We start from the raw sequence: 26526 nt of genomic DNA, 5'->3' as shown, positions 1-26526 counted from the left end.
AAGAAAAGAAATTTATTAGAGGAAATTGCAGAAGAAGGAAGCAGTTTCTGACGACGATGAGTCTGGCAATACCACTTCCATACGACATGTCCAGGCTGCTGCACCAGCACGCCGTGTGTAGTAGCATCTATGCTGGAGCAGAGCAGCACTAGGGGGATACTGCTTCTTCTAGCTGCAGCCTGCAGGACTGGAAACGAGAGACTTTTCCTCATCCTCCCGCGTCTCGAGATCCACGACACGCTGACGGGCGATAGCATCTGCCAACGTCCGACGACCTATCTATCCACTGGAATCCCTATTCCTTGCCCTTCCCTTCCTCCTGCGCTGGCGCTGCGCCCGACATTTTATTTTCTTCAGGGAAGGGGTGCAGCAGGTGGCTGTGCAGAGTAACCGATTGTGATGCTGCGAACAAGGCTTTGCCATTTTGCACTCGAACAAACGAACAGAAAAAAAAGGGGGTGGTGGGCTCTTGGCTCTCGCCATCCATTGGAACAGGATGCAGGAGGGGCAGGGCAGTGAGGGAATGCCTCGGTGGCAGAGCACACCATGTGTGTGAGGTGGCGGTGGACTGGAAGGCCGCATGCAGCTGCATCCTGCATGCATTATGGTTCGTCCAATGCAAGCCTAGCTAGATGGAAGAGTACGTAGGGATCTGAATCCGCATCGAAGTGAGCCCTTTGATTACGAGTAGCTGCAGAAAGAACCACCGTTTTTATTCCAGTGCAGACAAACAGGTAGGCCATTTGGTTTAAGAGGGTGGTGGTTAGGTCATCATGTACCCCCCCCTGCATCCTGCAAACGTGTTCACTGCGTACAGATGCAGATGCAGGCCGTGCAACAGAACACGTAGATAAATAAACCTAGCTAGCGCTGGGATCTGTTGCCAGTGCGATCGAGCAGTGAGTGGTGCGTATAGTGACAGTGAGTGAGCTGTGTGTCCCAGATACAGTACATCCCATCTTGCACTTGGCACTTGCGGCTGCTGTGTCTAGTGCAACAGCATCAGTACAGCGAGTAGCCGAAACATGCAGATCCACGCCATTTAAACTCTCTCTCTCTCTCTCTCTCTCTCTCTCTCTCTCTCTCTCTCTCTCTCTCTCTCTCTCTCTCTCTCTGGTTCCCTTCACTGATGGATCTCGCTCTTGCAAGTAGTAGCAGCGCCCTTGCAGTTGCAGACAAAGAACATGCACCAGAGTATCATAAACCTATGCATACGCAACAACGTGCAGATCAGCTAGCTGGGGTTCCTGAGCAAGCTACTCGGTTTCTTTCTTAAACAACAACAGTTTCACGCACGTCAGCTTTTGGTTTCTCGCAGCGCAGAGTCAGTCTGCGGTGCAAGTGAATTAAAATACCTGGTAATTAAATTGAAGGAAGTAAATGTCGCTGAAAAGAACAGCACTAGGTTTTTTTTTCTTCTTCTCCCTTTTCATGTCCAGAAAAGACCATTCAACAAGCAGGAAACGAAACAGTTATTAGTGCTATTCCTCCTTGCCTTCTCTCTCTTTTTTTTTTTCCTCCCCCGGTGGTGGTGGTGGTGAGTGGTGACCCCACACGGCATACGGCACTGATGAAAAGAGCGAGCTGAGATTCTCGCTGCGTCCCAAGCGCTGGGCAGTTGATTAAGGTTAGGCCTGCTGTACTATGGATCTATCTATCTATCTACACTGGGCTACTGCTGGCACTGGCAGCTAGCACAGTAATAAACTAGGACAGAAATGACCATGCTTGCTCGCCAATCATTCGTGTCTTCTTCTGACTTTAATTTTCACTTGATGCAGTGTCTCGTGTTCTGACGACTGATGGCCACATTAAAGAAACAGCTAGTGCCCCTGGTGTGTGAGTGTGACTGTCATTTGGCGTATGTCTTGGGCAGCGTCAACCCCCTTTGCAGCTGCAGCTGCAGGCATCCGATGAGGGAGCAGCAGGAGGACGAGTAGGTTTTCACTTGTTTTCTTTGCAGGCGGCCGGTGACCAGATGGGCACAAAGGATAAAAAAATCGCTGCTAGTGGTGCTTCACCTTACGGAAAGACCTTGTTTGTCCTGTTTCAACATATATATGCAGTTGGATAAAAATTGAACTCTTGCCTTTTAACCTCTCGCCGTTTTCAGTTCCAGGACTGCATGCAGACAAATAAGTTCACTTTATCATCAGGAAGTGCTCTGGTTGTGTATTTTAGCATGATTGTTTTTTGCCTTTCATTTTGCCACTGCCAAGCGATGGTTCAGCAGAAAGGCCATCTGCTTAACAGTTTACTGAATGATCTGGTTTGTTCGGTAGAGGAAGAGTCAGTTGTTGTTTTTTTTTCCTTCTAACAAATCACTGTCTGTCCAAATAAAGATGGTGTAAAGAGCCGATGTCTACTAGGGTTTTGCCACAAGCAGGCGTGCTATGAGAGAGTACGAAACAGCTAGCAAAATGTGCCTAGAAGAGAGAGAGAGAGAGAGAGAGAGAGAGAGAGAGAGAGAGAGAGGAGCGTGCATGAATCTTTCAGTGTCTTTTGCTTTTGTCATCTCTGTGTGAGAGAGGCAGAGTTAGCAAACAGTGCTTTATATATGTCCATGCAGCTCGAATAGCACGAAAACCCTTTTTTTTGTCTGCCCTGACCGTGAGGCGCCCGGTCCGGAGGTAGCCATGTTCGGGCTGGCTCAGCCTGTAAGGAAAACGGACTAAGTCTTATTTGACAATTGAGTACTAGCATTTAACGGTTAATATAATCATTTAAACTAACAATATTTGGACGTGTCTGGAGGTACCGATCATTTAAACTAACAATATTTGGACGTGTCTGGAGGTACCGAATAAAACATCGGATAACACTTGTGCTATACTGAAGGAAGAACTAAAATAAACAGAGTACACCGAACACACATGTGTGCACCAAATGAAGCACTATATACGATACTTAGATAGGTCTACAATATGGTCGGAGATATCCATAAGGTACATGACGACATGTCTGGTGCATCACCGAATACTCTACCGGACAAGACAGTGGCGGAGGCACCGCCGGCCAGCCTAGGCACGTGCCCGGGCTTCGCCTTCGGCGAGATGCAAGTGACCAGAACATATTCATCAGCCACAGACGTGGTCAAACCATGGCCTTCCCACGACAGCTAACCATCATGGTCTCACCCTCACTCCCTCACGGTCGATGTCAAACACTAGAGGTAGCTGCCCAACACCAACACCCAATCGTCTCCCCCAGGGCCTGGTCGCCCGCGCTCGCGCTAGTGCTGCAGTATGATGCCCTCTACCAGCTTGGTCGACTCTTTCATCCTTCGGCGCGGCTCACAACAGCCCAGCAGACGGTGGCCACAGCAGACTAGCTCCGGCCACCCTGTGCAGCATGCCCAGCCCCCGGCCGCACGCTCTCAGCAGACCAGCGCGTGCCTAGCACCAGCAGCCGGCCGCCCGACGCCCATCCTCAACAAATCTGTGGCTGGCTCCGCCACTGGGACAAGGGTACTTTGAGAGGTTGCATATCAACCCAAGGTTGTATCGGATACAACGTACATGATGTATTCGGTGTAAAATCACTAATAGCATCGAACCGAACGCTCGTACTTAATGGTCGACAGCTAGTTTCAATGGTTAGCTGATGTGAACATGCACCAACATGAGCTGTGATTGCGCCAGAGTGTTCAGCGAGTCACAAAAATTCTGCTTTGCTCTCAACTGACTATACGACCCAACTGACTTGGGAGCTATATAGAAATTTTGCTAGAAAGTTGAGACTCCATTCTTATAGCTATAGACATCCAAGTATTCATAGATCACTCGATGGTTAGTTTAGGTGCTTTGTAAAGTATTTAGGTTAGTTAGACCATTTTATTAGCGCTTGCTGTAGTTTTTTCCTAGTGATTATAAGCGAGGCTAGACACCCTCAAACCCTTGGTGCTTGTGTGCACCATATTATTTATACCGAATGAAGTCTTGCGATATCACATCAACTACATTTATGGTGTGGTCGTCACAGTTATTGGAGGGAACAAGGCCATCACAGCAACTGCATTTTAGTCGAAAACTCAACAACGGATACGACATGAAGCATCTGAGAGAGACCGAGATTGGATCACCACTTATACGTTGAGAAGACCTGGGGCTATCCATGAAGTTACCTAACCGAAAACTTAACCCTTGTGTGGGCGTTCTCTTGTGGGTGGGGGGGGGCTTTAACAAATGTTAGGGAAGACTTGCATGTTTCTCGATAACTCGATAAAAATACTGATGTGTCAACGGAGGTTTGTGTCTTTACCGCATTTATATTGTGCTATTTTAGTTGTGTCGTGGTTTCAGAAACCAAGGATAATAATGAGATTTGTGTTCGGCAGGAGTGCTAGCGCATACTCACTTCGAATGGTGAATCACTGATGGGACTCGACGAGAAATATGAGATACGGGGCTATACTGGTCCGTGTTCATACCCTACTCTAGTGTAGTGTTGATCGTAGTATTGCTTGGGGCGTTTGCTCGTGTGTAGAAAGAAGGTTGTCCTGTCCTTTTATATCCAAGGATGGACTTTATAGTGGAAACTCATATTCTACTGGGAGGGAGCTCGACTTTTGCCCTTGGTGTAGCCCTCCTAACGTTGTCCGTAGGATCGTGCGCTGTCGTACCCCTAATATGGTGTTCCATCTTGTCCATCCGACATACGAGTCCTTGTAGCTAGTTTGATGTCGATGTAGCGGTGCCTGGTGGGTCCTGCAGAGTAGACTCTAGGAGGGGTTCAGGGTCGTGTTCAGTACAACTTCATCTTCTGTCATAACCCTTGTGTCACCTTCCAGCATGCGTAGGCATACACCCAACATGGTATACCGTCCTGTTCTTTCCTGTATGTGGGTCACTGTAGAGACTCCGACGTTGAGGTCCCTATGACCGGGGTTGACTGGCGCGCAGACGTCAGTTGGGGATCGCCTGAGACTGTACGTGACGACGTATCGTTGTGTTCGACAGGGACTTCTAGACACCGTATTTGTGGCCCAAACGTGGTTTGTTGGTGGCACGTCTTGTCATGCTGACGTGGTTCAGCAACATTGCGTTGGTCTTTCCCTTTTGCCAGTTAGCTTGGCACGGGACCTGGTCGTTTGTCCCGCCTTGTAGGGTTACTCGGTAGAGACTTGATCGTCCGCTCCGCCTCACGGGTCTGCTCGGCAGAGGGGCCGGTTGTCCGCTCCGTCTCGTGGGGTTGCTTGGCAGAGACTTGGTCGTCCGTTCCGCCTCACGGGTTGCTCGACACAGTTTTGGTCGATGGGCCGTTTTTAAGGAGTTTCTTGTTTTTTTTTTTGCGCACCAGTTCCTGGGTGCCTGACATATTGTATGCTTTTATGTTAGCCCTTGCAAAAAAAAAGGACTCAAGGGTAATCTGCTATTTGCTGGCCAAATCAGTACTTGTTATCTATAAATACTTAAGGATGCTGGATTTTTAGATTTCATTTATTAAAGATCATCAAAACTAGAATTTCTCAACAGCTCGTTTTCCCTTTTTTGCAAAACCGGGTACAGATGCATACACTCACAACCCCCACTGTCCCGCACAAAGCACCTGCTCCTCAAACTAGAGTTCCTCCAACAGATAACTCAACCAAAAGCTAGGTTCTTTCCCAACGTCCGCTTCAAGTTTTCCCCATATAATCTCCATCCGGCGAATATTAACACCGCTCATCCACATCAGTGTTAAGATAATGGCCAAAGAAAAAGAGAAGAGGGTAGATATAGTAGACGGATGGAAAGGCTACTACACACATACGATTCCTCTCGCTTCAGGTCAATCCTATCCACCACCGCTCAGTGCAGCAAGAAAGGCATCTGACGAACCTTCGCCTGAATTTGAGCGAGACATTAAAAGATCAACGGGGGCATCTATTCTCCTAATCCTTTTCCGTGACCTTTGCATGCATTCTCCCTGCCCATCTGAAAGGGGGGAAAACACACACACACAACCCCTAGTGGTGGCCTTGGCCTTGTGGTTGTGGGGTAGCCCTGTAGGCCATGACCTGTGCTTGTGCATGTCAGCCAGCATGCAAGGTGCAGCATACACAGTGGCCCAGTGGACGAGTCATGAGTGACGGCTCGTATGATTGCCGATCACATTCTTCTCGTGATCCAAGACCTGTCTCTCCTCAGATGAAAAAGAAAGAAATGTTTTTTTCGGTGCACGAAAAGGTTCTGGTTCGTTTCAATTTTGAAAAGGCTTTCTTCTTGTTGTTCTTCTCTTCGCGCAACTGTGTTTCAATCGAGTTTCTTGGTGCAACTAGCTTAATTTTGAAAAAGGTGAGATTTGCGTGAAGCGTCTAGATCGGCGTGGGCGTCGGCGTGCATGGAGGTCACGCGTGAATGGCCGATGACCAAACCGAGTTCAGAAAATTGCGCAGAGAGCTAGCCCCAGTTGGAATGGCATGAACCAATTCAATTTTTTTTTTACAAAAAAATGTATGTACAAAAGCAGATTCTGGATTGGTAAACACTACCAGCAAAAACATGCGGCCTGTAATCTAACGAACACAAGGATGGATGATGCTGATGCCCCTCTAATCAACAATTTCCAGAATCATGAGAAAGAGAAGCAGAGAAAAAACTAAATAGAATGCAAGACAATTTCCGATCCTTAAGCAACGTAGGCCACAGTTTGGATCGTATGTAGCTAACAACAATTACTACCTGCCAAAAAAAATAACTAATCAACATTACTAGCTACTGCTATTTAGAATGCAAGACAATTGTTGTCCGCAGTTACGGACCTTTATGTCGGCCGTGTTTGGTTCGGTTTTTTGCCGATTTTGGTGACCAAAAGCATCTTTTATCATCGAAACGTTTAGATTGTCGCAGGGATTCTCGACGAAGCGCTTCGCTCAAAAGCCGAAATATAACAAGGACCGAGAAGCGCGCGGGAGGTCACGTCTGGCAGAAGCCGCTCGATTCCTGGCCTCGCCCGCACCCCTGCGACTGTGCCCGTCCGTAGCTTGTGTTTGCATGTGGGTAGCTTTTGTTTGCATGTGACAATTGATATTTCATTTATTTTCTACAGTGGCAATTGATTTTTCCAGTTGCAATTATGTTGTCGAGCGGGTTCGTGCTATGGTCATCTTCTAAGACGTTTTGGGTTCACATAAGAAAGTATTAATATATGTATTAATACTAATAGGTCTCTATTTATAACGGAGAACACATGAGATAATTTCCAGTTACATGCTCATTAGTTCATTATCTGTTTCCTTTTTTTAACCAGAATCTATAATCTCATAATCTGTGTATCCAAATATCCAGATTCTAACCACCAACTTCTCCCCACAGCTAGTTTTTTTTATAGACAGCTTTTCAGAAAAAGCCGAACCAAACAGACTCATAGTACTCTCGGAGTTGAAGTCAAGCATTCACCGGAAAAAGTGGTGCAGCCAAAAAAGCTACCGGCTAATGTACAATACCGACGGGCAAGGAAAATGCTATTTACAGAGTGCGGACCCCTTTACTCCGTATATTTTTTGGTATTTTTTAGCTTCTGTCTTCTGGGCATCAAAAGCTGCTGCGAATAGGGGTGGGCGTTCGGGTTACCCGAAAATTTCGGGTTGGGTAATTCGAGTTTTTAAAATTTCAGGTTTTGAGAATCGATACCCGAAATGACAACGGATTTTGCAATACCCGAAAATTCGGGTACCCAAAATTTCGAGTTCGGGTAATCCCGAACTATTGTGTCGGCTTCATAAAAACACATACATCCTATTAAATCAGTATAAAAATATAGTTTAAATAATGATATGCATGGACATATAAAACACAAACAATCTACAATCACAAGTTATGCACACATACACATAATTATAAATGTACAAATTAATAATTAAGCATGACATGTGTACATGACACATGAAAGTTCGGGTATTTCGGGTACCCGATTATGATACCCGAATTACCTGAACTGAATTCGGGTTTTGCAAGTTATTACCCGAAATTCCCGAACAAAATTCGGGTTTCGGGTATTTCGGGTTCGGGTATTCCGGGTTCGGGTTTCGAATTACGGGTTTTTTGCCCAACCCTAGCTGTGAACTACTTCCTTCATTCATAAATATATGACATCGATGACTTTTTTTAAAAAAAATAACCACACGTCTTATTAAAAAATAATGAGTTATTTTTTTGTAATTTGTTTTATCACTTAAGATAGTTTGTGCTTGACTTAAAATTTTACATTTTTGAATAAATATTTTAAATAAGACAAGTGGTCAGAGTTTTCGAAAAAAAATCAACAATGTCATATATTTGTGAACGGATGTAGTACCAAACACCCTAGCTTTTCTGCCCACTTCTATAAGAATCACTTTGATAAAAAACGTCCAAAATCAACATGAACACAGAATCGGTTGAGTCGTCACGATATTAGGAATCCATCGCTTTCTAGATTTTTGAACCCTTTGACAACTTCATCTTCCTCAGCACGTAATCCTCACGATACTCAGATTTTTTCTACAGCCAGATTTTATCCACAACCAAATTCTCAGAAAAGTTGGTGAGAAGTGTGAGAGATGGAATAAAATTAAAAAGAAATAATATAATATGTGATACTTGGTATAGAGTTGAGATATATAGAGAAAATATGAAGACGAATGATTGTGGTATACCATAAAAAAAATGATGATAAAAATAAAATATTCCTTTTAGAGTAGAAATTTAGAGTTGTACGAGTACAAATAGCCTTAGGTAACATAGGCCACAAATTGTATCGTATGTAGCTAACATTAATTACTAGAGACATTGGCAATTTTGTCATTATCATTTATAGGCTTCACTAGTATATCACCGGGACCACAAATCATAGACATAGATAATCACACCAGTCATAAACACGGATGTCATAATAACATTGAGCCAAAACTGAGGGTGACAAAATAGCAAACCTCTCTAATTACTAGCTGCCAAGAAAATTAACTAAAGTTTTACCTACAACAATTACTAGCTAGTGTCTTACCTGCTACTTAACTAACAATTAGTACGAGCTGATTTACCCCTAGCTATGACCAATTTCCATGGAAAAAATGGAAATGTAGCCCCACGCCTGAAATGCGCCGAGACCAATTTTCGTGAACGAAAAAAGTGCCGGTGAAACCAATTTCCGTGGAAAAATAGAATGAGTGCGGTATTATATATCTATACCATTATATAATCTACTGATTTAAACTTTATAAAATCTATCCAACCAAATTATCTATATACTCGTAATATCAACTAAATTCACCAAATAAATTATATATAGACTTAACATAACATCGAAACAACAGTTCAGGTCCTTATCCAGTTATCCTCCACCTCTATTAAATTTAATTGACAATATTATTTCCCACATTCCTCGTGCCTCTCCCCGCGACTCCGCCGTCTACCTCTCTCTCGACACTGTCACTCTCTTCACTCACTTGTGCTGCTGCTGCCATCGTCGTCGATCTCTTGCTCCATAAAAATCGTAGTGTTATATATTAATATACAAGAAATACTCTCCCCGTTTACACCCTTTCTCTCTCATCGCCGCTGATTTCTCCTCCCCTCTGAAAGCCTTTTGACCGTTGCAGTCTCTCTCTCCCTCTGTCCTTCCGTTCCCGGCCACTCCTCTCTCCCTCTCTTCTCTCTCTCTGCAGACTGCACAAAGCCGCCTTCGTCTTCCACTCGTTCTTGTTTACACACACAGCACAGCACAGCACAGCAGCCTCCCGGGAAAGAGAAGGCAGTTCCCTCACTGTCTCTCAGGTATACCTCCGATTCTTATTCTAATGCGAATGCATACACGCAGCTCGCGCGCATCGCTACTTTTGTTCTGTTTTAGTTAATGTTGGCAATCGATGCGGTCGGGGTGAGGAATCTGTGGGGACCAAAGCGAGTAGAGAGAGAGAGAGAGAGAGGCGGAAGGAATGGATTCGTTCTCGTAGAGCTAGCTGCTCCCGATCTTTAGAATTCCGCGCGTCCTCCGAGCGCTCCAAGAACACGTACGCCGTCGCTGGCTTCTCCTATCGGTACGCCCTCCTACTGTTTTATGCTCCGTTCCTCGTCGCCTTTGCTTCCTTCGCACTTCACAACCACGTCTGCCTGTTCCCGCTGACTCGGCCTCCGTTCTACTCCTTTTTTTTCTGTGCATTTTTCTCGTCGCCGTTCGATCTTCGTTGTGGCAACTGGCGAAGGGGAACTGTCCACGGTTCTTGCTGCAGCAGTATTTGATGTTTCTGTTCTTTTTTCCCCCTCTCGTCTCCTCCTGATTTTGCCTCCCGCCTCCTTCGCCTGGTCCGCCGTACCTTCGGCGTTCGTCAGGACTGTGCCGTGCCGTGGGTTTTCAGATTGTTGTGGATCTTTTCAATCAACTAACACATCCTTCGTTTTCGGCGTTTGTTCCGCAATTCCAGCCCTCCTTGTTTCGGCATGGATAGCTGTGGTGCGTTCAGAGGGAGACAGACATTTGTGCCCTTCCATTGTCAGCCGAGTTCGTGGTTTCACGTCTTGGCATACAATGGGCCCTTCTCTGATCTGTTAAAAATCAAAATTTTCAGTGCGGACAGGAGTTTTGTAGAGATTGCCGTTCCACTCCAGTTTTCTTCTCACGCTAGCAAGAGAAAACTGAACATTGGATTCCTAGTAGCTTTCTTTCTCTGAAGCAGTTTCGTTTCCCTGAGCTGCCAAGAGCCCAAGACCTCTCTCTCTCTCTCTCTCTCTCTCTCTCTCTCTCTCTCTGCAAAGAGACAAAGTTATTGTTAGTCATCACCAGATTTTTGGGCCTTAGCTGCAGTTCTGTATGTTTCCTATATTTTTTTTACTTTTGACAACTGCATAGACAACTGAATACTATTACTCCATCCAGTTCCACCAATCTATACAGTGTTCAAGGCTTATATTCGTGCTCTCTTTTCACTGTTAAAATCTTCAGCGGCTGATCCCTGATTTCACATATATGATATCTCTTTATTGCCTTTCATGTCTGTCTATAGTTTAAGGACCCCATTAATGACGGCGAACAAAATGTGCGCATTGTACTAGCACACTGGTAGTTTCAAGGCGCTGTCCTCACCCTGCATCTTACAGTGTCCTGAACTGAATTTAGTTTTAGTTGTCAGGGTCCGTTTACTGTGACCATCATTATGCAAGTAGCAGAAGGTAGGCCCCTTCATCTCTTGCTGGGCCAAGGATGATAGCCTTCACTTTCATGCTTAGTTCTCTTTAGTAAGGAGAAAACAATTTGGTTGCTACCGGACAAATGTGTAGCGCAGTGTAGGGCATGTTGCAGTGGGGCATTTCATTTGCAAAGGATCATCTTTTTTTTTTCTGATGTCTTGTAGCTTTCATTCTACTTTTGGGAATGATAGTTTCAGGGCTTGGTAAGTGGCCAAGTAGACGAATTTCATCTTCTCATGGTTTTCGACTTGCACATGGATAACATAGGCTTTAGTTCCCTGTCGATACATGTAGTAAGTTAGTAACCTTATTGTATATGACCATTTCGCATCATCAATGTTGTTTATGAACTCTCTGAAACTTGCCAAATTGTAGGATTGTGGTCCAGGTCATCTCCCCGTTCGCTGGCTTCAGCAGCAGAGCTCTTGCTGGCAAACAAGTGATCTTTCTACAGTTTTAGGTAATTTCAACAGTGATGGATGAACAACAATACCTGGCTGAAGCTGAAACTCTTCTGTAACATTTTGTCATTTTTCTTCTCACGTTTAGAAGGGCAGGCCTTTGACACTGGGTTTGCTCTCTTCTCATGTTCGAAGCTCGGAGATTATGACACAAGCATGACTGGTCCTTGAAAACTATACACGGCTTTGGAGAGATGGGATGTGCTGCTTCCAGGTTAGAAGATGAGGAAGCCATCAAGATGTGCCGGGACAGAAGGGACTTCATCAAGCAGGCACTGGAGCAGCGCAACCGATTTGCATCTTCTCACATTGCTTACATCGAGTCCCTGAAGCGTGTTTCAATGGCTCTCCAACGGTTTGTTGCTGGAGATGACCACCATGAGCTCATCTTCGATACATTCATCTCCCCTGTCAAGCAACAGAAGCCAGAGACGCTCAGCCTGCCTTATGGTTCATATGAGAAGAGAACCATTCATGTCTCGAGATACTTGAGGTCAGGGCCTAACCCATCAGTGTCAGTTGAGGAGCACCCACGACCGGTGGAAACAGTCCGTGTTGAGTCACATTACCCTATGGACAATCACAGTGGCATGGATAGGTTCTTACAATCGCACTCCTCACCGGTGGTATCGTCTTCATACTACCCACCACCTTATACCAGGCCAAGCTACCCATCTCCATCGTCCCAGGAACCAGTTATGAATACTTCTACCTATTACATGCCTTATGACAGGCCAAGATATGCACCTCCATCACCCCAGGAGGCAATGAGGACTTCTTATTATGCATCTTATGACAGGCCAAGCTACCGACCACCATCATCCCAGGAGCCACCGAGGAATTCTTATCATGTGCCATATGACAGGCCAAGCTTCCCACCTCCATCACCCCAGGAGCAGGAATCATCACCATGGGACTCCTTCTGGAACCCATTCTCATCGCTGGACAGCTTTGGATATCCCCGCCCTCGGAGTAGCTATGACAACGTGACCAATGACGATGAACTCGCGAGGTTACAGCGGGTACGAGAGGAGGAAGGAATCCCAGAACTTGAAGAGGAAGACGATGAGTGTCAAGAGCATGTACAAATGCATAGAAAAGAAGAACAAGAAGATCATGATAATGCGGATGATGATGATGAAGACGATGAGGAAGATGACGATGACGAATGTGAGCATTCAGATGAGTATATGGTTTCTGACGAGGGCACTTGCTCTGTCAATTTTGATGCTAATATGAAGCAAGAAACAAAGGGATTTGAATCCAAAGGTATTCAGTGTACTGAAGCACCAGAACCTCGCAAGACAGTAGAACTTGAGTTAAAGGCACACAAGAAAGAACTGATGAGAAACAGAGTAGCAAATGCAGAAGAAACTCCTGGTTTCACAGTATATCTGAATCGAAGACCAGCAAGCTTGGTTGAGGCCATGAAGGATATCGACTGTCAGTTCTCGGGAATATGTGACGCTGCTCGGGAAATCTCAGTAATGTTGGAGGCAAGTAGAGCTCAGTACTCAGCCTCAAACGATCTTTCTGGTACTGCTTTTATGATCCAATGCTGAAATTACTTTAAAGATCCAGATTTGATACTTACTGAACATAGCTAGGCTTGTCCATTGTATAATGCAGCGAAGATGCTGAATCCGGTTGCACTTTTGCGCTCTGTGTCGTCGCGTTCATCGTCTTCTCGTTTCCTTCTTGCTCCCTCTAGCTCAATAGATGATCTCTTTGACAATGAGACTAGCAGCTGTTACTCTGAAGAATCTTGTAGTACCATGTCTGGAAGTCACCACTCTACCTTAGATAGACTCTATACATGGGAGAAGAAACTGTACAAGGAAGTAAAGGTATTCTCTTTGTCAGGAACTTACACCAGTAGACAAATGCAAGTGAGAGGAGAGCCATAACTGTTTTGGTCATTTGCAGGCTGGTGAGCGGTTAAGAATCGAGTACGAGAAGAGGTTGACACATTTGAGGAACCAAGATGTCAAAGGCGAAGAACCTTCCTCTGTTGATAAGACTTGTGCAGCATTAAGAAGCTTGCATACTCGGCTGAAGGTGTCAATACAGACAGTTCAGTCAATATCAACGAGGATTGAAATTCTAAGGGATGAGGAGCTGCATCATCAGCTTATGGAGCTGATTCAAGGGTATGGAAATAAAATGTTAATTGTTGAAAAATGATTCATTTTTTCTTGGAGCTGCATAATAAAAAATGTTAATTGTTAAAAATGTCTATAACACAAAATGAAAGTTTTTTTTATATTGAAAGTTTGGTAGGCAACACCAGGGGAAATAGCCTATAATCCTACATAACCACAACTGGAACTGACCTTGTGTTATATATGCAGGCTATCACGGATGTGGCGGGCCATGGCTGAACGCCACAAAGCCCAGAAGCGCACCATCGAGGACGCCAAGCTTCTCTTCCTCCAGCACCACCCCTCGGCCGCCACCGCCATCTCCCTTGGCCCGCTAGAGGCTGCAGGTCCCCCACCGGCTGCCTTGGAATTGGAGTCCGAGATCCAGGCGTGGCGAGGAGCGCTGGAGGCCTGGCTGTTCGCGCAGCGCGCCTACGCGCGCGCGCTGGCCGCGTGGGCGCGACGGTGCCTCGGCATCAGCACCGCGGCGCGGCCAAGTAGCCACGCGCTGCCGCCGGCGTTCCTGGCGTGCATGGAGTGGGGGCGCGCGGTCGACGCGGCCACTGAGGCGCGGGTGATGGACGGTCTGGACTTCTTCGTCGCCGGCGTCGGGTCGGTGTGCTCGGGCGCGGCTGCCGGGATGGAGGGCATGGCTGGGCGCGTGCTGTGTGCTGGCATGGCAGCGGTCACCGGCGCCTTGGCGGAGTTCGCGGCGGCGTCTGGCGACAGCTATGACGCCGCTGTCGCAGCTGTCGTCGCCGCGGCGCGTGCGCCGGAGCGCGGGAAAGAGGACGGCGTGGGACAAGTGCCGGAACGCTAGGAAAGTGCTGCGGCGGTTGCTTTGTTGGTTGACCGGCCCCCGTGACGTAGAGTGGCTCTGCTCACCTTGTGATGACGATGGGTAGGGTAGGAGATGGAATTAAGCATGCAGCTACGTATGTAGTCTTGTGATTGATAAGAATGCTATTACAAGGCTATCTAATTTTGCTAGCGACTGCTTATTATAGTGTGGTGGTCCTAGACCGACAAATCTAAGCAATAGCAACAATTGGTTGTTTGTGATACAAGCACAAGCGAATGGGATGGAGTTTGTTTATGAGAGCAAGAACCGCTACGCGCGGCTACGGGGAAACTATCCGATACGAGGAAGACGAAGGCTTACCGGTGGCTTCAAATGCGGCTTTTCCCCTCGAGCCGTTCTTGAAATTACCAGGTTTTCATGGGAACGTTAGACTTTTTGCCCTTCAAAACCAAAGCTTCTGTGGCTGTCAATTTGCTTGCTGTGAAATAATAGCTCTTCCACCTTGCTTTCGCCTAGCAAAGTAGGTGCCCCATGTCTGTCTTGTCCCCACTCTTGGCATTGAACCACTATTTTTGCACTGTTTACACATTGTAGTTTGAAGTAAGAGATAAAAAACAAGATAAGTTCTTAGAGATAGCCTTATTACATAGCTTTTAGGTAGGGATGGAGCTAGAGAGAAACATGTCTGAGTTTTTAAAAAACTTGTTTAAATTTTAAAGGCAATAATTAGTTTTTCGATTTTCTTCTAGGTGCGACCGCACCCACACTCTATAACTAAGCTCTGCCCCTGCTTTTAGGGTTTGCTTGTTTATTCTTGCTAAAGTTTAGCATTACACTTTTTTACTAAAGTTTAGCTACTAAAGAAATAAACAGAGTGGCTAAAAGTATTGTGCTAAAGTTTAACATCTATTAGCATATTAGCTCCTCCAAAGATGCTAAAATGAGCTAAAAGAGGTCCCATCTCTTTTCTCTCTAACTAATGTGCTAAAGTTTAGCACTTGTATCAAACATCCCCAAATGCTAAAGTTTAACAAAAAATTAGTAAGTTTTAAACTTTAGCGCTACAGAAACAAACAGGCACTTGGAATATGCAATGGCACCGTCAAAATGGCGTAGCCGATCAGTCCTCTCACAATGAATGGTACTTTTTCTGTCGTGATGTGTTTCATCAAAATCTAAATCAATTACTATCCTTGAGCCATAACTTTCACACACAAACTAAAAATCCTTTTTAAAAAAAACATTTAAAAGAAATTTCATATGCACTTTTCCTTAACTTTATCGATTTCAACGTTATCGGTTTTACTTAATTCGGTCTGAAAGTTACATTGTATTCAAATACACTATAGCTAATAGATGGATGGTAAATTAGTCGAAGATATTTTAACAGTCTAGCTATTTGGAACATCGCATCATCATGGCCGTGGGTCATGAAACGTGACAAAAAAAAACCGTAGATCATGGGCTATAGAAAAAGGTGTGCGTTATTTCTCCGGGGGAATTTCCCCACACCCGCCGTTGCCCCGGACCGGAATTCATTCAAACGTGGATAGGCAAGCAGTCAGCTTGGCCAGCGACGTAGAGTGCGTTGGCTTGACGTTTCCTCCAAAGGCCGTAGCGTCTAGCAGCAGGCCAGGCAGTAGCGCAAAAAGCACTGCAGCAAGTCAAGAAAGACTTGAATAAACAGTATCATTTGCTACGAGGAGACGCACGGTGTACCACGAGCATCCAGGACTCTCCATTTTTTACTCTATATTTAAGGGCGTGTTTAAAGATAAAGTATTTTAAAACCATGGTTTTGAAATACTAGAATTTTAAAATATTATGACATAAATGTAGTATATTTTACATTACTCTTATAGCCCGTTTGCATGCCTAGAAATGAAATCTTTTCCAAGAAATAAATTCCAAGAAATGAATTATATAGAATTCAATCGACTAGAAAGTGATTGAATTCCATTATTTTTGTTTGGTTGTACAATCAATTGAATTCCTAGAATTAAATTCTAGATGTTGTTTGGATACTTTGCACACGGAATTTGAATACAAACAAGGATCTCTTGACTTTGCTTATGCTTAAAAATGAGCATGAACAATTTACAACTATCATCATAAGAAACTATTAAGTTCACAAATAACAGTTTCACAAAGTCATCAAGTTCACACATAAAAAGTTCTACAAAGACATCAAATCTTCACACAGCAGTTTCACAAAACCATCAAGTTCGCACACAACAGTTTCACATAGCCATCAAGTTCACACACAAAAGTTTCACAAAGACAAGTTCACACAATCAGTTCAACACAGAGATCTAAGTTCACATATAAGCTGTTTCACTTCCTTAGCTGCATCATAAGCCACCTCTTCCTCCTTTCCATTGTGAGTGCCATCATCGACTCAAACTTGCGTGCATTAGAGGTGAGGATGTCATAAAGGTCAAGTTATGTGTCTTCATCAAGTCCCTCAATCTCTTGTAATGCGGCGAGAACTTCGGCGGAAGAGGGTAGCTTCAGACCGTCATCTTTCAATGCAGATTAAGCATGTCAAACTTATCACACCACATAGAGTTAAATGAATCATCTGATCATTTGTTGGAGGTAGCTAGATGAAACTTGAGGCGATAGATCCCAAAACAACGAGATGTTTTAACAGTCCTGCAAATAACTCAATGACAAATAGGCTATTAGATGAAACTGCAAAAAACTTTATAATAATAGAAAACAAAATAATATTCTTCTATAAGTGAGAACAAAAACAAAAAAATAATATTCCACTTGGTGGCAGATTTTACATTTTGTTTGGATGCACTAGAACCAATTTTAGCTAGCTTGTATAATTAGCTCTTGTATCCAAAGTTCCAAACAGGCCATTTGTTCGTCATCATTTTTTGTCCTAATAAAAATGCTACCTCTCGCAAGCAACATCCTATATATCTATTATCTCAAGCACCAAACAGATCAGGAAAAAAACACGCACGTAAGGTAAGATGGCGTGTTGTTCTTTGTTTACTCGGCTGGCAACTGTCAGTAATTAAGATGTAATTTATATGCAATTAGGATGGTATTGAAGAACTATTAGGCCGAGTAAATGTTGAGCAGTGAGCACAGAAAATGGTCAAGTCGCCGGAGTCTTTCTACGACAGTGTCCGTGTGTGTGTCTGCACTGCAGCGGGAGCGTTGCTCAAGCTCAACACACAACCTACGCCCCAACTGCATTGCAGTTTTCTGAAGGCTCAGCCACCTAGGAACCACGCCCGGCGAGAAGTTGGTGGCCCCCGCTGCTGGTTCTTATCCAAACAAAGCCACGCCCAGGAACAGGAACCACGAAGCCACGCGCCCGCCGGCGGCTCACCTTTCCCGCCCCTTCACCTTTCCCTTCCCCTTCCCTTCCTCCATTCGGTGAAACTACGGGAGACCCTCGCGGCTTCCCCACCTCGACCTCCATGCCAGATTTTCCAGCGACCCCTAGAACTAGGGTTCCATCGACCCAATGACGGACGGCAGCGACGAGTACAGCACATGGGGAAGAGGGCGAGGAAGACGCGAGATGGAAGAGGGCGAGGTAGATGACTCACTTGAGCTGCTTTTTTCGATGAGGGCAAGGAAGACGGGGGAGACCGGAGATGGATGAGGGCGGCGGTCTGAGAGCACCTAGAGGGGGTGAATAGGTGATCCTGTAAAACTTGAAACTTAATGCCACAAAACTTGATTAGGAGTTAGAACAATGAAATCAAGTGAGTAGAGAGGAGAGCTCTTGTGAAGCACAATAGACACAATAAGGACAAGCACAAGAGACACGAGGATTTATCCCGTGGTTCGGCCAAATACAAAACTTGCCTACTCCACGTTGTGGCGTCCCAACGGACGAGAGTTGCACTTAACTCCTCTCAAGTGATCCAATGATCAACTTGAATACCACGGTGTTCTTCTTTACTTTACTCTTTCCCTTTTGCGAGGAATCTCCACAACTTGGAGTCTCTCGCCCTTACAATAAGAATCACAATGAAGCACTAGAGTAAGGGAGGGAAGCAACACACTCAAATTCACAGCAAATACGCACACACAAGACCAAGACTTGAGCTCAAAAGAGTATCACAAGGTTCTCACTAGAACGGAGCTCAAATCACTAAGAATGTCGAACAAGTGTGCAAGAATGAAGTGTGAATGATCAACAATGCTCAAAGGTTGCTTGGTATTCTCCTCCATGCGCCTAGGGGTCCCTTTTATAGCCCCAAGGCAGCTAGGAGCCGTTGAGAGTATTCCAGGAAGGCAATTCTTGCCTTCTGTCGCCTGGCGCACCGGACAGTCCGGTGCGGATTTCTTTCCTTCTTTGGTGAAGCCGACCGTTGGTGGTCCAGAGCCGTTGGCGCACCGGACACTGTCCGGTGCACACCGGACAGTCCGGTGCACACCGGACAGTCCGGTGCCCCCTTCTAACCGTTGGCTCTGCCACGCGTCGCTAGGGCTGGACAAAAAACTCGTGGCTCGGTAACTCGCTCGACTCGACTCATTAATGACTCGACTCGACTCGGTTCGTTTAAAACGAGTCACGAGTTGAGCTAACAATTTAACTCGGTTCTTAACGAGCCAAACTCGAGCTGGCTCGTGAGTTACTCGTGAGCCAAACGAGTTGTGCAAATCTGCAAGGTCCCAGACTCCCAGCCCAGTCACACGACCCACACAGCCACACTCACACAGTCACACGGCGTTCAGCACTTCAGCCCAACCAGGCAGCCACACAAACGTGAAACAGCCCACCCAATCAGCTTGTGCGGCGTGCGCCCAGGCCAGGCCCCAGTGCTTCTTCCACCGATGGCGCCCGTGCGGCCGAGCGTGGGCGCTTGTGCTTCTCCCTGCCCTCTCGCCTCTCGGTCTCTCCCTCTCTCTCCCCAAAACCTAAACCCTAGAGCAGCCGACCGCCGCGATCCGTGGAGCAGAGCAGGCTGCAGCGCCGCCGTCTGCCCGTCTTCCCCAAGACCCCGACGGTGCCCTCGGCCCTCGCCCTGTCTGCCCGTCTTCCCCGAGACCCCGACAACGCCGCCGTCTGTCTGTCTGCCCTGTTCGGCGGCTGTCCGGCGTCCACTCGCCCATCACCGGTCGGCGGCTCGCCTCCATGGAAGCCCAAGAACCGGATGGGCACGAAGGTCATTCGCGTCCGCCACCGCCGCCAATACCACGAAGGCTGCAGCGCACGAGCACAAGGAAGCTTGTGCCAGGAGCTAAGAAAATTTCAGCGACTGCTAGCACTGCACCTTCATCATCCACATCTCATTGTGATGCTGTCTCTGTCTCTGTAGAAAAGGTATTAACGTATGATAAATTTCAATATTTCATACATGAATAGATTTGATTTATGATAAATAATGTTTGTACTGTTTTATCCGCAGCAACTTGATGCTGTGATGGAGGAGGGACAAGGGGAGGAATTGGAGGTTATGTTGTCGGAATCAAATGACAGTGAGTTTGATAATGATGATGAGTTTCCACCTTCCACTGATGGAGATGAATTGTCAAAAACTGAAAAGACAAATAGAGGAGGAAAGAGGTCAAGAGCTGGTATTCAGTTGTCCCCCTCCAAGTGCAAGGCGAATAGAGTAAAGAGGGCTGGTTGCTGGAAGTATTTTAAGGTGGTCACTGTCAAAATGAGATACATTAGATGGTGTTTTGGTCAGATTTATGACTCCTTAAGAGCTCAAAAAGAAATAGATGCCATTGATAAAGAATTGGAAAGGTTGTACAAGAAGTATGAGGTCATATACCGACGCAAGATTAGTGAACATAGCCCAAGTAATGCCCAATCAGCCTCTTCCTCAAAGGATACAAGCAACTCCTTAGCTTCTGTTGTTCCTAGTGGATTCCAAACTTTCTTAGAGTCAAGTGCTACAGAAAGCTCCAAATCTGAGTTGCTCATTTATCTAGATGAATCAAATGTGTCCATAGATGAGAAACACTTTGATCTGCTTAACTATTGGAAGGTGAATAGTCATAGATTTCCTGTGGTATCTTCTATGGCAAAGAGGTTCTTGGCTGTTCCAGCTAGCAGTGTGTCATCAGAATCCACTTTTAGCACTGGGGGTAGGATCCTTGATGATTACAGGAGTTCATTGAAGCCAGCAACAGTTCAGGCTTTGGTGTGTGCTTCTAGTTGGATACGCGGGTCTCGAAGTTCACCTATTCTTGTAACTGTAAGTGTATGGTGGCAATACTTGTAACTTCTAAGTGTTTACTTGGCATTTCAGTATCTGAATATGTGACACTCACTTTGTACATATTTTGTAGGGAGAAGGTGATGATGGTGACATCGAGTCCGTGGAATTTCCAAAGTGTGTGGTTGCAAGTAATTGTAAGTGTTGCTGATTTGTATTGTATGAGTTATATACTTATATCATTATATGAATGTGTTGACGTTTATGAGTTATATCATTATATGACATGTAGATGTAGTCATGTTTGTAGAAAAACATGGTGTTGTCCCTGATTTATAAGTGGTTTTGATTTATGTGTTGCTGATTTTCTGATGACTTGTAGAGGCACATGGTCACATACTCACATGGAGGAGATGGAGGAGAGGGAGACATAGGACCTGGGAGAGGAGACATGAGAGGCACATGGTCATTACATTTTGTTGGCTGTAACTGTAAGGCTGTAACTGTAAGCCTGTAATTATTGGTTGCAACTTGTAAGTTGCAACTGTTGGCTGTTGCTAACCTGACATATTTTGTTGGCTCCCTACAACTTTGTCCTAAACTCCTGAACTCCTGTAAGGCTGCATCACTGATTCACTGCATGTATTTTGGTTCTAGAATTAAAACTATGAAAGTATGGAATTATGGATTATGGAATGGAACTATTATTAACTATAAGTCTATAATTGGTTGCTGCATGTATTATACAATTATTTTTTGTTTGTTTAAGTGAATGAGATGGCTGTTATTTTGTAAATAGTTGTATCTGATATTATATATGTATGGTTGTTGGCTTTATGGCTTATGTCAATTTTGATAACGAGCTGGCTCACGAGTTAATTGAGTCAGACCGAGTTACCAAACGAGCCGAGCCGAGCAGCTTCTCCAGCTCGTTATCATAACAAGTCGAGTCGAGCTAACTCGTTATCATAACGAGCCAACTCGAGTCGAACCGAGCCGAGTCGAGCCAGCTCGATATCTAGCCCTACGCGTCGCGCGCGGCTGCTTCGAGCCAAGCTTTTCCAATTGAATTTTCTCAGATTCTAGCACTTAGACAAACATGTTAGTACACAAAAACCAATGTACTAAGTCTAGAATCATACCTTTATATTGATTTGCACCTTATCCACAATTTGGCATAGTTTATCACTTAAGCACTTGTGTTGGACACCAAATCACCAAAACACTTAGAAATGGCCCAAGGGCACATTTCCCTTTCAATCTCCCCCTTTTTGGTGATTTATGCCAACACAACAAAAAACAACTAAAGGAAGTGCAACATCAATGCAAATGAAAACACAAATTTGTTTTGTCTCAAATTTGGCATATTTGGATCATCCTTTGCCACCACTTGGTTTGTTAAACTCAATTCCCTATCTCTAAGTCAAATTCACTTGTTGAAGCATAGAGAAAGATATTCCAAGAGAAATTGATCACTGATTCAGAAACTCCCCCTATTTCCCATAATCAACCATTCTCCCCACAAGAGACCAACTTTTGATAATAAGAGACAAACAAGAGTATTTTGAAAAACAAAAACTCTAACTTTACTTTTTCAAAATTCTCAAGTGGTAGCTGATCCATTTGTTGCTTTGGCCCTTAATTTCTCCCCCTTTGGCATCAAGCACCAAAACGGGATCATTTTTGGCCCTCTAACCCCATTGCCTCACCAAAATCTTCAACTAAGAGTAAAAAGGCAATAAGAGTACAAAGATGAACTTGGAGTCAGTTACTCTTTCATCGGAGTGCAGTGGAAGTCTTGCATGGTCCAAGTCCACCTTTTCCCTTTCAAACCTCCTTTGAGACTAAATTAAGCAAACTCAAGCACACAGTTAGTCTCAAAGGGTCAAGTTGTAGCGCATCTCCCCCTAAATATGTGCTACACTTGCAAATGGACTTGTGAGGTCCGGGGAGTGCTTGTACAACTTGAGCACCATAAATAAACAACAAAATGCATTAAGGAACTACGCAGCTTGCAAAAGATCGACTCATCTAGAGGCTTGGTAAAGATATCGGCTAGCTGGTTCTCGGCGCTAACATAAAACACTTCGATATCTCCCTTTTGCTGGTGGTCTCTCAAAAAGTGATGTCGGATGTCTATGTGCTTTGTGCGGCTGTGTTCGACAGTGTCGGCGTTTCGAGACCGGGGGGTCCCTGGGCTGACGAGTGAAATGTCGCCGCGTGCCCCAGCCCAGATGGGTCGGCGCGAGGCTGAGCGCGAAGGGGGGAGAAAAGGCAGCCGGAGACGGGCATGAGAGAGGTGGAAACCCCGCGGCCTTCGTGTTCGTCCCGCGCCCAGGTCGGGTGCGCTTGCAGTAGGGGGTTACAAGCGTCCACGCGGGAGAGGGAGCGAGCGGCCTCACGCGAGCGCCTGTCCTGTCCTCGTCCCCGCGCGGCCAACCCTCCGTAAGAGGGCCCTGGTCCTTCCTTTTATAGGCGTAAGGAGAGAATCCAGGTGTACAATGGGGGTGTAGCAGAGTGCTATCGTGTCTAGCGGAGGAGAGCTAGCGCCCTAAGTACATGCCATCGTGGCAGCCGGAGAGGTTTTGGCACCCGGTTTGTGTGGTGTCGTGGCCATCGGAGGAGCGCTGGAGCCTGGCGGAAGGATAGCTGTCGGAGCTGTCGAGTCCTTGCTGACGTCCTCTTGCTTCCGTAAGGGGGCTGAGAGCCGCCGTCGTCACAGAGCGTGCGGGGCGCCATCATTGCTTATCTGGCGGAGCGAGCCAGATGGGACGCCGGTCTTGTTCCCCGTAGCCTGAGTCAGCTTGGGGTAGGGTAATGATGGCGCCTCCTGCTGACGAGGTCGGTCCGCGCCCTAGGTTGGGCGATGTGGAGGCTCCTCCGAGGTCGAGGTCGAGTCCGTCTTCCGTGGCCGAGATCGAGTCCGAGCCCCTAGGTCTGGCGAGGCGGAGACCGTCGGCTGAAGCCAGGGCTGAGTCCGAGCCCTGGGGTCGGGCGAAGCGGAGTTCGTCGTCTTCAGGGGCTGAGCCCGAGTCTGAGCCCTGGGTCGGGCGGAGCGGAGTTCGTCGTCTTCAGGGGCTGAGCCCGAGTCCGAGCCCTGGGTCGGGCGGAGCGGAGTTCGTCGTCTTCAGGGGCTGAGCCCGAGTCCGAGCCCTGGGTCGGGCGGAGCGGAGTTCGCCGTCTTCCGGGGCTGAGCCCGAGTCCGAGCCCTAGGTCGGGCGGAGCGGAGTTCGCCGTCTTCCGGGGCTTAGCCCGAGTCCGAGCCCTGGGTCGGGCGGAGCAAAGTTCGCCGTCTTCCGGGGCTGAGCCCGAGTCCGAGCCCTAGGTCGGGCGGAGCGGAGTTTCCTATGGTGCCTGAGGCCGGGCCTGACTGCCTATCAGCCTCACTCTGTCGAGTGGCACAGCAGTCGGAGCGGCGCAGGCGGCGCTGCCCTTCTGTCAGGCTGGTCAGTGGAGCGACGAAGTGACTACGGTCACTTCGGCTCTGTCGACTGAAGGGCGCGTGTCAGGATAAAGGTGTCAGGCCACCTTTGCATTAAATGCCCCTGCGATTTGGTCGGTTGGCGTGGCGATCTGGCCAGGGTTGCTTCTTGGCGAAGACTGGGCCTCGGGCGAGCCGGAAGTATGTTCGTCGCGGGAGGGGGGCCTCGGGCGAGACGGAGATCCTCCGGGGTCGGCTGCCCTTGTCCGAGGCTGAGCTCGGGCGAGGCGTAATCGAGTCCCTCGAATGGACCGATCCCTGACTTAGTTGCACCCATCAGGCCTTTGCAGCTTTGTGCTGATGGGGGTTACCAGCTGAGAATTAGGAGCCTTGAGGGTACCCCTAATTATGGTCCTCGACATTAGCCCCCGAGCCTCGAAGGGAGTGTTAACACACGCTTGGAGGCTTTTGTCGCACTTTTTTGCAAGGGGACCAGCCTTTCTCGGTTGCATTTTGTTCCGGTGGGTGCGCGCGAGCGCACCCGCCGGGTGTAGCCCCCGAGGCCTCGGAGGAGTGGTTTGACTCCTCCGAGGTCTTAATGCCTCGCGCAATGCTTCGGCTGGTCTGGTCGTTCCCTCATGCGAGCTGGCCGTAGCCCGGGTGCTCGGTCGGGTCCCAAGTTCTCGGGCTGGTATGTTGACGCTGTCAACGGTTTGGCTGGAGCCGGGTTTGCGAGAGCAGCCCCCGAGCCTCTGCACAGGGCGATAGGACGGTCAGGGACAGACTCGACTTTTTTACATACGCCCCTGCGTCGCCTTTCCGCAAGGAGGAGGGGGGGAAAGCGCCATGTTGCCCTCGGAGGGCGCCGAACATGGTGTCTCCGGTGAGCTGCTGGCGGGTAATCCGAGCGGACGTCCGTGCCCCATTTGCTAGGGGTCGGCTAGAGGCCCGGAGGCGCGCCCAAAAGTACCTGCGGGTGATCTGCCGGACCCGGTCCCCTGTCGACGGGGTCCGAGGGCTCGATGCCTCCCTCTGATGGGATTTCGTTACAAGATCGTTCCCGCTGGTCTCGGAAAGGTCCTAGGGTACCTCGAGAGCGTAGCCCGAGCCTCGGTTATGTATCGAACGTACCCAGGGTCATCCCTCGCTCTATGTCTGAGGCGGCTGTGAACCCTTCGAGGGCCAGCCTTCGAACCCTTGATCAGTAGTGGGCGCGGAGCCCGAGTGGCCTGAGGCGGCCGTTGAACCCTTCCGAGGGGCCGGCCTTCGAACCTCTGACCAGTAGTGGGTGTGGAGCCCACGCGCTCTGAGGCGGCTGTGAAACCCCTCTGAGGGGCCAGCCTTCGAACCTCTGATCAGTAGGGAGGCTCGGAGCCTGTTTCCTTCACGGAGAAGGGTCCTTTTCGAGGTATCCCCCTTTCCCGGTCCTTGTTGTAAGAGAGAAAGAGGAAAAGGAAAAGGACACGAAATCGAATGACGTGGCGTACCTTTTTTTTGATGCGGTCATTATGGCGAAGGCGAAGCGTCGCTCGCTTCCCCTGCCAGAGGCGCCGCTTGTCCCACCGTGGAGTTAATGCGACGGGGCGTGCGGTTCGTGGGGCGGCCGTTGCGCGTGCGCGAGCCATTCGAGGAACGGCCGTTTCGCTTCGGGTTTTTGAATCCCGCGGCAGGTCTGGGCGAAACGTTGAACGGCTCTCGCCTAGGTCTTTATATACTCGGAGGAGGGTCTGGCGACGGTTCTTTGCTCCGCTTCTCGCCTCCCCCTTAGGTTTTCGCAACCCGAGAGGTTTAGCCAGAGAAAAGGAAACCGCTTACCCAGTCCTTTCCGCCGCCACCCCTTTTGCTCGGTGATGGCCGACCAGGTGACCATCATCTCGCCGCGCGATCCATGGCCTTTCTCCACGGTCACGGCGGGTGATCTGGAGGATCTTGTTGCTGAGGGTTTACTTCGCCCTCTCTCTGATGAGAGGCGGCCGGAGTGGATTCCCCCTGCGAGCGGAGCCGCTCCGTCCCCGCCGCCGAGGTACGTCGTGAGCTTCGTCTCCTTCCACGAGCGGGGATTCGGTGTGCCGGCGAGCCGCTTTATGCGGGCGATCCTGCACAACTATGGGGTGGAGTTGCACAACCTTAGCCCCAACTCCATCTCGCAAGCTGCCATCTTCGTAGCGGTGTGCGAAGGGTATTTGGGGATCGCCCCCCACTGGGACTTGTGGACTCATCTCTTTTCCGCGGAGCTCTTTGCTTCGCCGACGGGGGAGAGAAGGGTCCGCGCGGCAGTGCGGGCCGGCAGCTGCATCCTCCAGCTGAGGCAGTCGCGGGCGTCGCTGTACATTCCCGCCATCCTTGCGTCCTCGAATAAAGGGTGGCAGCGCCGGTGGTTCTACCTCCGGAACGACGGCGAGATGCTCCCA

General features: G+C 47.7%; 1 protein-coding gene across 7 annotated transcripts; it reads left to right on the top strand.

Moving 5' to 3' along the window:
• The first annotated feature begins 9496 nt into the window (after window positions 1–9496).
• Window positions 9497–14842, top strand: LOC100216674 (uncharacterized). 7 transcript variants are annotated; one of them, XM_020551320.3, is made up of 6 exons: window positions 9497–9734; window positions 11520–11604; window positions 11702–13141; window positions 13235–13452; window positions 13532–13755; window positions 13957–14842. In XM_020551320.3, exons 3-6 carry the CDS (start codon window positions 11800–11802, stop codon window positions 14564–14566), a joined length of 2394 nt encoding a protein of 797 aa, XP_020406909.1. In that variant the 5' UTR covers window positions 9497–9734; window positions 11520–11604; window positions 11702–11799; the 3' UTR covers window positions 14567–14842. The 7 variants fall into 7 exon arrangements, with proteins under 7 accessions (XP_020406909.1, XP_020406906.1, XP_020406910.1 ...); XM_020551317.3 differs by having other exon boundaries at window positions 11694–13141; XM_020551321.3 differs by having other exon boundaries at window positions 9497–9997; window positions 11741–13141.
• The last annotated feature ends 11684 nt before the right edge of the window (window positions 14843–26526 follow it).

Source organism: Zea mays, chromosome 4, assembly GCF_902167145.1.
Source record: "Zea mays cultivar B73 chromosome 4, Zm-B73-REFERENCE-NAM-5.0, whole genome shotgun sequence".
NCBI classification, from domain to species: Eukaryota; Viridiplantae; Streptophyta; class Magnoliopsida; order Poales; family Poaceae; genus Zea; species Zea mays.
This window is presented reverse-complemented; position numbering and strand designations above follow the sequence as displayed.

Bases quoted from the DNA above. Each gene is read 5' to 3' on its own strand.
- LOC100216674 (XM_020551320.3), top strand. From the start codon at position 11,800: ATGGGATGTGCTGCTTCCAGGTTAGAAGATGAGGAAGCCATCAAGATG. The intron at 13,142-13,234 runs GTACTGCTTTTA...TGTATAATGCAG, and splicing joins AGCCTCAAACGATCTTTCTG to CGAAGATGCTGAATCCGGTT. The intron at 13,453-13,531 runs GTATTCTCTTTG...GGTCATTTGCAG, and splicing joins AACTGTACAAGGAAGTAAAG to GCTGGTGAGCGGTTAAGAAT.